Source organism: Somniosus microcephalus, chromosome 6 (assembly GCF_052327205.1).
Source record: "Somniosus microcephalus isolate GS21.2 chromosome 6, FLI_Smic_1.0, whole genome shotgun sequence".
Lineage (NCBI taxonomy): Eukaryota > Metazoa > Chordata > Chondrichthyes > Squaliformes > Somniosidae > Somniosus > Somniosus microcephalus.
Window position 1 is genome coordinate 280,170,123 of NC_140992.1, and position 13,157 is coordinate 280,183,279.

At 54.2% G+C, this 13,157-nt stretch overlaps 1 protein-coding gene across 2 annotated transcripts in view; it reads right to left on the reverse strand.

The window, feature by feature from the left end:
* Positions 1-2,934: 2,934 nt before the first annotated feature.
* The window catches only part of LOC147116765 (WD repeat-containing protein 88-like), a 73,053-nt gene continuing 62,830 nt past the window's right edge, over positions 2,935-13,157 (reverse strand). The window contains exons 8-9 of one of the 2 annotated variants that reach the window (XM_085991920.1): positions 9,229-9,321; positions 2,935-3,891 (exon numbers count right to left, since the gene is read on the reverse strand). In XM_085991920.1, coding sequence (XP_085848046.1) covers positions 3,766-3,891; positions 9,229-9,321 — 219 coding nt within the window. In that variant the 3' untranslated portion in view covers positions 2,935-3,765. Of the gene's footprint in view, positions 3,892-9,228; positions 9,322-13,157 lie in introns of those variants that run through there. The other variant, XM_085991921.1, reaches the window with a different exon arrangement.

The following is a 13,157-nucleotide window of genomic DNA, read 5'->3' on the forward strand; positions in this document are numbered from 1 at the left end:
CCCTGTCCCGCACTGGCCCCGTTCCCGGTCCTGCATTGGTCCCGCTCCCTGTCCCGCACTGGCTCCGTTCCCTGTCCCGCACTGGCTCCGCTCCCTGTCCCGCACTGGCTCCGTTCCCTGTCCCGCACTGGCCCCGTTCCCTGTCCTGCATTGGTCCCGCTCCCTGTCCCGCACTGGCTCCGTTCCCTGTCCCGCACTGGCTCCGCTCCCTGTCCCGCACTGGCCCCGTTCCCTGTCCCGCACTGGCCCCGTTCCCTGTCCCGCACTGGCTCCGCTCCCTGTCCCGCACTGGCTCCGTTCCCTGTCCCGCACTGGCTCCGTTCCCTGTCCCGCACTGGCCCCGTTCCCTGTCCTGCATTGGTCCCACTCCCTGTCCCGGCTCCCTGTCCCGCACTGGCTCCGTTCCCTGTCCCGCACTGGCCCCGTTCCCTGTCCCGCACTGGCCCCGTTCCCTGTCCCGCACTGGCCCTCTTCCCTGTCCCGCACTGGCTCCGCTCCCTGTCCCGCACTGGCCCCGTTCCCTGTCCCGCACTGGCCCCGTTCCCTGTCCCGCACTGGCTCCGCTCCCTGTCCCGCACTGGCCCCGTTCCCTGTCCCGCACTGGCCCCGTTCCCTGTCCCGCACTGGCCCCGCTCCCTGTCCCGCACTGGCTCCGTTCCCTGTCCCGCACTGGCTCCGCTCCCTGTCCCGCACTGGCCCCGTTCCCTGTCCCGCACTGGCCCCGTTCCCTGTCCCGCACTGGCTCCGCTCCCTGTCCCGCACTGGCTCCGTTCCCTGTCCCGCACTGGCCCCGTTCCCTGTCCCGCACTGGCCCCGTTCCCTGTCCTGCATTGGTCCCACTCCCTGTCCCGGCTCCCTGTCCCGCACTGGCTCCGTTCCCTGTCCCGCACTGGCCCCGTTCCCTGTCCCGCACTGGCCCCGTTCCCTGTCCCGCACTGGCCCTGTTCCCTGTCCCGCACTGGCTCCGCTCCCTGTCCCGCACTGGCCCCGTTCCCTGTCCCGCACTGGCCCCGTTCCCTGTCCCGCACTGGCTCCGCTCCCTGTCCCGCACTGGCCCCGTTCCCTGTCCTGCACTGGCCCCGTTCCCTGTCCCGCACTGGCCCCGCTCCCTGTCCCGCACTGGCTCCGTTCCCTGTCCCGCACTGGCCCCGCTCCCTGTCCCGCACTGGCCCCGTTCCCTGTCCCGCACTGGCCCCGCTCCCTGTCCCGCACTGGCTCCGCTCCCTGTCCCGCACTGGCTCCGCTCCCTGTCCCGCACTGGCTCCGCTCCCTGTCCCGCACTGGCCCCGCTCCCTGTCCCGCACTGGCCCCGCTCCCTGTCCCGCACTGGCCCCGCTCCCTGTCCCGCACTGGCCCCGTTCCCTGTCCCGCACTGGCCCCGCTCCCTGTCCCGCACTGGCCCCGCTCCCTGTCCCGCACTGGCCCCGCTCCCTGTCCCGCACTGGCTCCGTTCCCTGTCCCGCACTGGCCCCGCTCCCTGTCCCGCACTGGCTCCGTTCCCTGTCCCGCACTGGCTCCGTTCCCTGTCCCGCACTGGCCCCGCTCCCTGTCCCGCACTGGCCCCGTTCCCTGTCCCGCACTGGCCCCGCTCCCTGTCCCGCACTGGCCCCGTTCCCTGTCCCGCACTGGCCCCGCTCCCTGTCCCGCACTGGCTCCGTTCCCTGTCCCGCACTGGCCCCGTTCCCTGTCCCGCACTGGCTCCGTTCCCTGTCCCGCACTGGCCCCGTTCCCTGTCCTGCATTGGTCCCGCTCCCTGTCCCGCACTGGCTCCATTCCCTGTCCCGCACTGGCTCCGCTCCCTGTCCCGCACTGGCTCCGTTCCCTGTCCCGCACTGGCCCCGTTCCCTGTCCCGCACTGGCTCCGCTCCCTGTCCCGCACTGGCTCCGTTCCCTGTCCCGCACTGGCCCCGCTCCCTGTCCTGCATTGGTCCCGCTCCCTGTCCCGCACTGGGTCCTCTCGATCATCACTACTGTGTTCCTACTGGACATCCTGTCAATTTAAAAGTTTAACATTTTAAAAAATTAATATCGAAAATCCCATCCTTGTTTTCAAATCCCTCCATGACCTCGCTCCTCCCTATCTCTGTAACCTTCTCCAACCCCACAACCCTCCGAGATCTCTGCGCTCCTCCAACTCTGGCCTCTGGCACATTCCCGATTTCCATTGCTCCACCATTGGTGGCCGTGCCTTCAGCTGCCTGGGCCCTAAAGCTCTGGAATTGCCTCCCTAAACCTCTCCGTCTCTCTTTCCTCCTTTAAGACGCTCCTTAAAACCCACCTCTTTGACCAAGCTTTAGGTCACCTGTCCTAATATCTCCTGTGGCCCGATGTCCAATTGTTCTGATTTACATTTCTGCAGTGACTTGTGGCGTTTTCCTACGTTAGAGGCGCTGTATAAATGCAAGTTGTTGTCTTTCAGCCACATTAAATTTAAAATCTTGTCCTCATCTTCAAGCCCCCCCAGACCTCGCTCTCCCTTCCGCACCCTTCGCTCTCCTGACTCTAGCCTCTTGTTGCTCTCCCCCTCCGTCCGTCCCACCATTGTTGTCGGAGCCTAGCCCTGTTCCCTCGGACTCTGACTGGGAGACGACTGGATGTTGTTGGAGGGATGTAGGTTTCTTCCTGGGATGGGCCGAATGGCCTCCCTCCTCCTTGTCTATCTTGTGCTGTGACCTATTCCAAAGTCAGGCGCCAGGAATGTTCAGTGTTAACCTGCTGCGCCGTCAGGGGAGACTCTCGTTAGTTTAAACAGCGCTGATAGTTCTGATAATTGGAGTTGGTGTGACTTGGCTGAAGCTGACCTGATCCACGAGTGCTGGATAAAATCTGGGGCTGTACAGCATGCTGACTCGGATTAAACTCAGGGCCCTCCAGACCTGGAAATGTTGGGGTGAGATTCGGGAGTATAAACAGTGCGAGAGATTGCAACCTCAGTTAGTTTGTCAATTGTTTTATTTCAGAGAGAGAGACAGATTACATTTTGATAGCAGAACGAAGATTTATTCCCAATAAGTGATCAATCTTGTTAAATCAAAGGCATCCACAAATATGGGGTCAAAATTCATTAATCCCATAATTAAAAAATATTAACTTCTTACAAGAGAAATTACTGATTTAAAATGAAATACAAACAGAGAATGCTAGAAATAAACAGCAGGTGCATCAGCATTGGGGCATTTATGGGTTGGGTTGAGATCAGTTCTAACTACAGAACGTTTCTCTTTTCCAGGGGCAGGGGCCCGTTTTGCTCAGCCTCCATCAGAAAGGGATGTAGACGCAGTCGGAAGGATTCAGCAACCCGTGCCCAGGATCATTTCAGGACTGGGGGGACTGAGTAATGGAGAAAGCCTCCAGATGTTGGAGAGGACTGAGGGTGGGGCGAGGTTCCAGCCCAACAGTGGAATGAAATGTATGGGTACGGTTGGAGGAAGCACAGGATCGGAGAGCACAAGAACAAAAATCCACACCCTCGTACAAAGGTAGAGATCAGAGAGCGAACTGTTCCCCAAGGAGAGCAGAGATTCCATCCCAAGGGAGTTTATTTGGGGCTGACTGACACCTTTGAAAGGAGCTGGATTGATATCTGTTGGGAAAGAGGGACTGAGGGTCAGAGAGAGATTGACAGCACCACTTCATTTTCTTTCACTGGAGGAACTGCGTGTCCCTTGAAGTAGGGGCAGGTGGAGGGGAGGGAAGGAATCCCATCGTGGAATGGACTCTCAGCAGATGGAGCAGGACTAATGGGCTGTGTGGCCTCTCCTCAATCTATGGGGTGGGTAGAGTGGGCAGAGAGTTCCGCGGTGGGGCCGACAGACGGCAGAACACGCAGATGGTCAGCAGCTCCGAGTCGTCCTCGTAGCAGTTGGAGAATGGCTTCCCGCACTGGGTACACTGCGGAGAGGAGGAGAGACATCATCAGCAGCTAGGGCACCGGGCGCGCACACACACACACACACACACACACACACACTACACACACACCACACACTACACACACAACACACACGCTCACACTACACACACACACTACACACACACCACACACAACACACACACACTACACACACACTACACACACACACACTACACACACAACACACACGCTCACTACACACACACACACCACACACTCACAAACTACACACACTCACTACACACACACTACACACACTACACACACACACACTACACACACACAAACACACTACACACACACCACACTACACACACACACTACACACGCACACTACACACACACACATATATACTGTAATATATTTCTCCAATTCCCTTTTGAAAGTTTCTATTGAATCTGCTTCCACCGCCCTTTCAGGCAGCGCGTTCCAGATCACAACAACTTGCTGTAAAAACATTCTCCTCCTCTCCCCCCTGGTTCTTTTGCCAATCACCTTCACTCTGTGTCCTCTGGTTACCGACCCTCCTGCCACTGGAAACAGTTTCTACTTATTTACTCTGTCAAAACCCTTCATCAATTTGAACACCTCTATTAAATCTCCCCTTAACCTTCTTTGCTCCAAGAAGAACAACCCCAGCTTCTGCCATCTTTTCACATAAGAACATAAGAAATAGGAGCAGGAGTCGGCCATTCGGCCCCTCGAGCCTGCTCCGCCATTCAATAAGATCATGGCTGATCTTCGACCTCAACTCCACTTTCCTGCCCGATCTCCATATCCCTCGATTCCCCTAGAGTCCAAAAATCTATCGCTCTCTGTCTTGAATATACTCAACGACTGAGCCTCCACAGCCCTCTGGGGCAGAGAATTCCAAAGATTCACAACCCTCTGAGTGAAGAAATTTCTCCTCATCTCAGTATTAAATGGCCCACCCCTTATCCTGAGACTATGCCCCCTAGTTCTAGACACTCCAGCCAGGGGAAACAACCTCTCAGCATCTGCCCTGTCAATCCCCTTCAGAATATTATATGTTTCAGTGAGATCATCTCTCATTCTTCTAAACTCCAGAGAGTATCGGCCCATTCTACACAATCTCTCCTCATAGGACAGCCCTCTCACCCCAGGGATCAATCTAGTGAACCTTCGTTACACCGCCTCCAAGGCAAGTATATCCTTCCTTAGATAAGGAGACCAAAAACTGTGCACAGTACTCCCGGTGTGGTCTCACCAAGGCCCTGTACAATTGGAGCAAGACTTCCTCACTCTTATACTCCAACCCCCTTGCAATAAACGCCAACAGCCATTTGCCATCCTAATTGCTTGCTGTACCTGCATGCTAACTTTCTGCGTTTCCTGTACGAGGACACCTAAATCTCTCTGAACACCAACATTTAATAGCTTCTCACCATTTAAAAAATATTCTGTTTTTCTATTCTTCCTACCAAAGTGAATAACCTCACATTTCCCCAGATTATACTCCATCTGCCACCTTACTGCCCACTCACTTAACCTGTCTATATCCCTTTGCAGCCTCTTTGTGTCCTCGCAGCTTACTTTCTCACCTAGCTTTATAACGTCCGCAAACTTGGATACATTACACTCGGTCCCTTCATCCAATAATATAGATTGTAAATAGCTGATTCCCCAGAACTGATCCCTGTGGCACCCCACTAGTTACAGCCTGCCAACTGGAAAATTACCCATTTATCCCTACTCTGTTTTATGTTTGTTAACCAATCCTCTATCCATGCCAATATATTATCCTCAGCCCCATGTGCCCTTATCTTGCATAACAACCTTTTATTGAATGCCTTTTGGAATTCCAAATATACTACATCCACTGGTTCTCCTTTATCTACCCTGCTAGTCACATCCTCAAAAAACTCTAATAAATTTGTCAAACACAATTTCCCTTTCATAAACCCATGCTGACTCTGCCTAATCATGTTATGATTTTCTCAGTGCCCTGATCCCACTTCCTTAACAATGGATTCCAGCATTTTCCCGAGGACTGATGTCAGGCTAACTGGCCTGTAGTTCCCGGCTTTCTCTCTCCCCCCTTTCTTGAATAACTGAAGGCCTGTATCCCTGGAACCATTCTAGTAAATCTCCTCCGCACCCTCTCCAAGGCCTTGACATCCTTCCTAAAGTGTGGTGCCCAGAATTGGACACAACACTCCAGCTGAGGCCGAACCAGTGATTTATACAGGTTTAGCGTCACTCCCTTGCTTCTGTACTCTCTGCCTCGATTAATAAAGCCCAGGATTCAGTTGGTTTTTTAACAGCCTTCTCGACTTGCGATTAGCAGCAGGAACTCAGGCGGGTTTTCCGCTCCCTAGTCCAGAGCACTGAGGCCAGTGTTAGATCCCTGCTCCTCCACCATCGACAGCCGAGACGGCAGGGATCGGCAATGGGATATGGAATGCCCCCAGCCTGCGAGAATCAGATACCGTTACTACTGATGTACCGAGGCAGTCTGAAGATTTACCGTGAAATTACTGTCAGTCTGATAATAAATCCCCCTTCGCACAGGAAGGGAGCGAACCCCTGAACTAAACAGGGTGAGGGGGGCGACCCCTGAACTAAACAGGGTGAGGGGGGCGACCCCTGAACTAAACAGGGTGAGGGGGGCGACCCCTGAACTAAACGGGGAGAAGGGATCGACCCCTGAACTATACAGGGAGAAGGGCTCGACCCCTGAACTAAACGGGGAGAAGGGATCGACCCCTGAACTATACAGGGAGAAGGGATCGACCCCTGAACTAAACAGGGAGAAGGGATCGACCCCTGAACTAAATGGGGAGAAGGGATCGACCCCTGAACTAAATGGGGAGAAGGGAGCGACCCCTGAACTATACAGGGAGAAGGGAGCGACCCCTGAACTAAATGGGGAGAAGGGATCGACCCCTGAACTACACAGGGAGAAGGGAGCGACCCCTGAACTACACAGGGAGAAGGGAGCGACCCCTGAACTATACAGGGAGAAGGGATCGACCCCTGAACTAAACAGGGAGAAGGGAGCAACCCCTGAACTAAATGGGGAGAAGGGATCGACCCCTGAACTAAATGGGGAGAAGGGAGCGACCCCTGAACTATACAGGGAGAAGGGAGCGACCCCTGAACTAAATGGGGAGAAGGGATCGACCCCTGAACTAAATGGGGAGAAGGGATCGACCCCTGAACTAAACAGGGAGAAGGGAGCGACCCCTGAACTAAATGGGGAGAAGGGAGCGAACCCCTGAACTAAACGGGGAGAAGGGATCGACCCCTGAACTAAACGGGGAGAAAGGAGCGACCCCTGAACTAAACGGGGAGAAGGGAGCGACCCCTGAACTAAACGGGGAGAAAGGAGCGACCCCTGAACTAAACGGGGAGAAGGGATCGACCCCTGAACTATACAGGGAGAAGGGATCGACCCCTGAACTAAATGGGGAGAAGGGATCGACCCCTGAACTAAACGGGGAGAAGGGAGCGACCCCTGAACTAAATGGGGAGAAGGGATCGACCCCTGAACTATACAGGGAGAAGGGAGCGACCCCTGAACTAAATGGGGAGAAGGGATCGACCCCTGAACTATACAGGGAGAAGGGATCGACCCCTGAACTAAACAGGGTGAGGGGGGCGACCCCTGAACTATACAGGGAGAAGGGATCGACCCCTGAACTATACAGGGAGAAGGGATCGACCCCTGAACTAAACAGGGTGAGGGGGGCGACCCCTGAACTATACAGGGAGAAGGGATCGACCCCTGAACTAAATGGGGAGAAGGGATCGACCCCTGAACTATACAGGGAGAAGGGAGCGACCCCTGAACTAAATGGGGAGAAGGGATCGACCCCTGAACTATACAGGGAGAAGGGATCGACCCCTGAACTAAACGGGGAGAAGGGATCGACCCCTGAACTATACAGGGAGAAGGGAGCGACCCCTGAACTAAATGGGGAGAAGGGATCGACCCCTGAACTACACAGGGAGAAGGGAGCGACCCCTGAACTAAACGGGGAGAAGGGATCGACCCCTGAACTATACAGGGAGAAGGGAGCGACCCCTGAACTAAATGGGGAGAAGGGATCGACCCCTGAACTAAACGGGGAGAAGGGAGCGACCCCTGAACTACACAGGGAGAAGGGAGCGACCCCTGAACTAAACGGGGAGAAGGGATCGACCCCTGAACTATACAGGGAGAAGGGAGCGACCCCTGAACTAAACGGGGAGAAGGGATCGACCCCTGAACTAAATGGGGAGAAGGGATCGACCCCTGAGCTAAATGGGGAGAAGGGATCGACCCCTGAACTAAACGGGGAGAAGGGATCGACCCCTGAACTAAATGGGGAGAAGGGAGCGACCCCTGAACTAAATGGGGAGAAGGGATCGACCCCTGAGCTAAATGGGGAGAAGGGATCGACCCCTGAACTAAACGGGGAGAAGGGATCGACCCCTGAACTAAATGGGGAGAAGGGATCGACCCCTGAACTATACAGGGAGAAGGGATCGACCCCTGAACTAAATGGGGAGAAGGGATCGACCCCTGAACTAAATGGGGAGAAGGGATCGACCCCTGAACTATACAGGGAGAAGGGATCGACCCCTGAACTAAATGGGGAGAAGGGATCGACCCCTGAACTATACAGGGAGAAGGGATCGACCCCTGAACTAAATGGGGAGAAGGGATCGACCCCTGAACTAAATGGGGAGAAGGGATCGACCCCTGAACTAAACGGGGAGAAGGGATCGACCCCTGAACTATACAGGGAGAAGGGATCGACCCCTGAACTAAACAGGGAGAAGGGAGCGACCCCTGAACTAAATGGGGAGAAGGGATCGACCCCTGAACTAAATGGGGAGAAGGGAGCGACCCCTGAACTATACAGGGAGAAGGGAGCGACCCCTGAACTAAATGGGGAGAAGGGATCGACCCCTGAACTAAATGGGGAGAAGGGATCGACCCCTGAACTAAACAGGGAGAAGGGAGCGACCCCTGAACTAAATGGGGAGAAGGGATCGACCCCTGAACTAAATGGGGAGAAGGGAGCGACCCCTGAACTATACAGGGAGAAGGGAGCGACCCCTGAACTAAACGGGGAGAAGGGAGCGACCCCTGAACTATACAGGGAGAAGGGATCGACCCCTGAACTAAATGGGGAGAAGGGATCGACCCCTGAACTAAATGGGGAGAAGGGAGCGACCCCTGAACTAAATGGGGAGAAGGGATCGACCCCTGAACTAAACGGGGAGAAGGGATCGACCCCTGAACTAAATGGGGAGAAGGGATCGACCCCTGAACTAAATGGGGAGAAGGGATTGGACCCCAAACCTGGACAATTTTCACCCCATGTCCCTTCCGCTGGGCTTTGACGACTGGAATCTGCTCCAGTTTTTCAATATTCCATAACCGCACAGTAGAATCCTGGAAAAACAGGAAAACATGAAAAAGAACAACTTAGAAACTGCAACTGAAGGTTTTAGTAATAGAGCTCACTTTGTGAAAATTAAAGCCAGCAACACCTGATCAGTGATGGAGAGAGTCCAACGGCGCCCCTCTGGATATCAGCGATCGGATAGTGGCCGAACATTATGGTACTGGACTATTTTTTAAAAATTCATTCATGGGATGTGGGTGTCGCTGGCAAGGCCAGCTTTTATTGCCCATCCCTAGTTGCCCTTGAGAAGGTGGTGGTGAGGCGCTTTCTTGAACCGCTGCAGTCCGTGTGGTGAAGGTGCTCCCACAGTGCTGTTAGGGAGAGAGTTCCGGGATTTTGACCCAGCAACGATGAAGGAACGGCCGATATATTTCCAAGTCATGATGATGTATGACTTGGAGGGGAATTTGGAGGTGGTGGTGTTCCCATGCGCCTGCTGCCCTTGTCCTTCTAGGTGGTAGAGGTCGCGGGTTTGCGAGGTGCTGCCGAAGAAGCCTTGGCGAGTTGCTGCAGTGCATCTTGTAGATGGTACACACTGCAGCCACGGTACGCCGGTGGTGGAGGGAGTGAATGCTTAAGGTGGCGGACGGGGTGCCAATCAAGCGGGCTGCTTTGTTCCTGGATGGTGCCGAGCTTCTTGAGTGTTGTTGGAGCTGCACTCATCCAGGCAAGTGGAGAGTATTCCATCACACTCCTGACTTGTGCCTTGTAGATGGTGGAGAGGCTTTGTGAGACCACACCTGGAGTATTGTGGACAGTTTTGGTCTCCTTACCTAAGGAAGGATATACTTGCCATAGAGGGAGTGCAACGAAGGTTCACCAGACTGATTCCTGGGATGGGGGGATTGTCCTATGAGGACAGATTGAGTAGACTCGGCCTATATTCTCTAGAGTTTAGAAGAATGAGAGGTGTAAAATGTATAAAATTCTTACAGGGCTTGACAGGGTAGATGCAGGGAGGATGTTTCCCCTGGCTGGGGAGTCTAGAACCAGGGGTCACAGTCTCAGAATAAGGGGTCGGCCATTTAGGACTGAGATGAGGAGGAATTTCTTCACTCAGAGGGTGGTGAATGTTTGGAATTCTCTGCCCCAGAGGGCTGTGGAGGCTCAGTCGTTGAGTATATTCAGAGATCGATAGATTTTTGGATATTAAGGGAATCAAGGGATATGGAGATCCGGCGGGAAAGTGGAGTTGAGGTCGAAGATCAGTCATGATCTTATTGAATGGCGGAGCAGGCTCGAGGGGCCGTGTGGCCAACTCCTGCTCCTATTTCTTATGTTCTTAAATCCCAGGGACGCGGAGATCTGGCTGAATTTAACGGCAGGACCTCATTATCATTTTCTAATTCTGTTTTCCGCCCGGCAGATGGTCAGATTGACCAGCTGACCAGTGGGAAAGTCTCTGGCAGGAGTCTGCAGCCATGGACCGTTGGGGAATGTTCCCTTGGGAAGCGTAGCTCGGGATTCGGGATTTTATGGATTCGAAACTGGACTGAAATCACGACATTCGGGCCACTGTACATAGTGTGAATTTGCACTGTGGGTAGGACGAGGGTTTTTAATCACGATTCTCACTGATTTTTCTAATAATTTACCTATAACCCACAAATAAAGTAAGTGGGCAGAATCGGGGGGGAGGGGGTGGTGAGACCCCAGCAACCGGGAGGGGCAGGGGTTAGCTGATCATGGGAGGGAGGGTGGGATCGGAAGTCACGGGGAGGAGGGGGGATCGGGGGTCACGAGGAGGGGGGATCGGGGGTCACAGGGAGGGAGGGGGGTCAGAGGTCACAGGGGTTTGGCCGATCGCAGGGTGGGAGTGGGTCGGGGGAGGGAGGGGGCCAGGGATCATGAGGAGGGATGGGGGTCAGCCGATCGTGGAGAGGGAGGGGCTCGGGGGTCGCGTGGAGGAGGGGAAATCGGGGGTCACGGGGAGGGAGGGTGGGTCGGTGGTCGCGGGGAGTGATGGATTCGGGGGTCGTGGAGAGAGAGGGCGTCGTGGGGAGGTGGGATTGGGGGTCACGGGGTGGGGGAGCCGGGGGTCGCAGGGAGGGAGTGCGAGATCGAGGGTCACGGGGAGGGTGGGGGTCAGAGGTCGTGGGGTGGGGTTCGGCAGCGTGGAGGCCGTGATCGACAGAAGGTTTGTTTGGGGACGGGGGAATCTCTCCTGCTCCTCCTGTCCCACAAGAAGTGCTGGAAAAGTGTTGCTTCCGTCTCCATTTCGCTGCCGGGTTTTCCAAGCCCTGGGAAACCAGGTCAGCATTGTATTTAAATCAGGCTCCTGACTGCACCAGAATGAAGTTTCCCGCCGCCTCTCCAAGGCTGGACTCGGGCACGGCTCACAACCAGGACGTGCTCCTCGATTTTTTATTTTTAACCCCCCCCGACCCTCCCCCGCCCATTGTGGGGGGGTTAAACATAGAAACATAGAAGATAGGAGCAGGAGTAGGCCATTCGGCCCCTCGAGCCTGCTCCGCCATTCAATGCGATCATGGCTGATCATCCAAATTCAGTACCCGGTCCCTGCTTTCTCCCCATACCCCTTGATCCCTTTAGCCTTAAGAAATATATCCAACTCCTTCTTTAATATATTTAATGAATTGGCCTCGACTGCCTTCTGTGGCAGAGAATTCCACAGGTTCACCACTCTCTGGGTGAAGAAATTCCTCCTCATTTCTGTCCTAAATGGCTTACCCCTTATCCTTAGCCTGTGACCCCTGTTTCTGGACTCTCCCGCCATCGGGAACATCCTTCCTGCATCTAGTCTGTCCAGTCCTGTCAGAACTTTATAAGTTTCAATGAGATCCCCTCTCATTCATCTAAACTCCAGCGAGTACAAGTCCAATCGACCCAATCTCTCCTCATACGTCATTCCTGCCATCCCAGCTATCAGCCTGGTGAATCTTTGCTGCACTCCTTCCATGGCAAGAACATCCTTCCTCAGATAAGGCGACCAAAACTGCACACAATACTCAAGATGTGGTCTCACCAAGGCCCTGTACAACTGGAGCAAGACATCCTTGTTCCTGTACTCAAACCCTCTCGTTACGAAGGCCAACATACCATTTGCCTTCTTAACTGCCTGCTGCACCTGCATGCTTACCTTCAGCGACTGGTGCACAAGGACACCCAGGTCTTGTTGCACTTCCCCTTCTCCCAATCTATTGCCATTCAGATAATAATCTGCCTTCCTGTTTTTTGCCACCAAAGTGGATAACCTCACATTTATCCACGTTATATTGCATCTGCCATGCTTCTGCCCAATCACCCAACCTGTCCAAATCATCCTGGAGTTTCTCTGCATCCTCCTCACAGGACACACGCCCACCCAGCTTTGTGTCGTCTGCAAACTTGGAGATATTACATCTAGTTCCCTTGTCTAGATCATTAATATATATTGTGAATAGCTGGGGTCCAAGGACCGATCCCTGCAGTACCCCACTAGTCACTGCCTGCCACTCGGAAAAAGACCCGTTTATTCCAACTCTTTGCTTTCTGTCTGCCAACCAGTTCTCTATCCAAGTCAATACCTTGCCCCCAATCCCATGTGCCTTAACTTTACACGCTAATCTCTTATGTGGGACCTTATCGAAAGCCTTCTGAAAGTCCAAATACACCACATCCACTGGTTCTCCCTTATCACATCCTCAAAAAATTCCAGTAGATTAGTCAAGCACGATTTACCTTTTGTAAATCCATGTTGACTTTGTCCGATCCTGTCACTGTTTTCCAAGTGCTCTGCTATTACATCTTTTATAATGGACTCTAGCATTTTCCCCACTACCGATGTCAGGCTTACCCCGTTTTCTCTCTACCACCTTTTTTG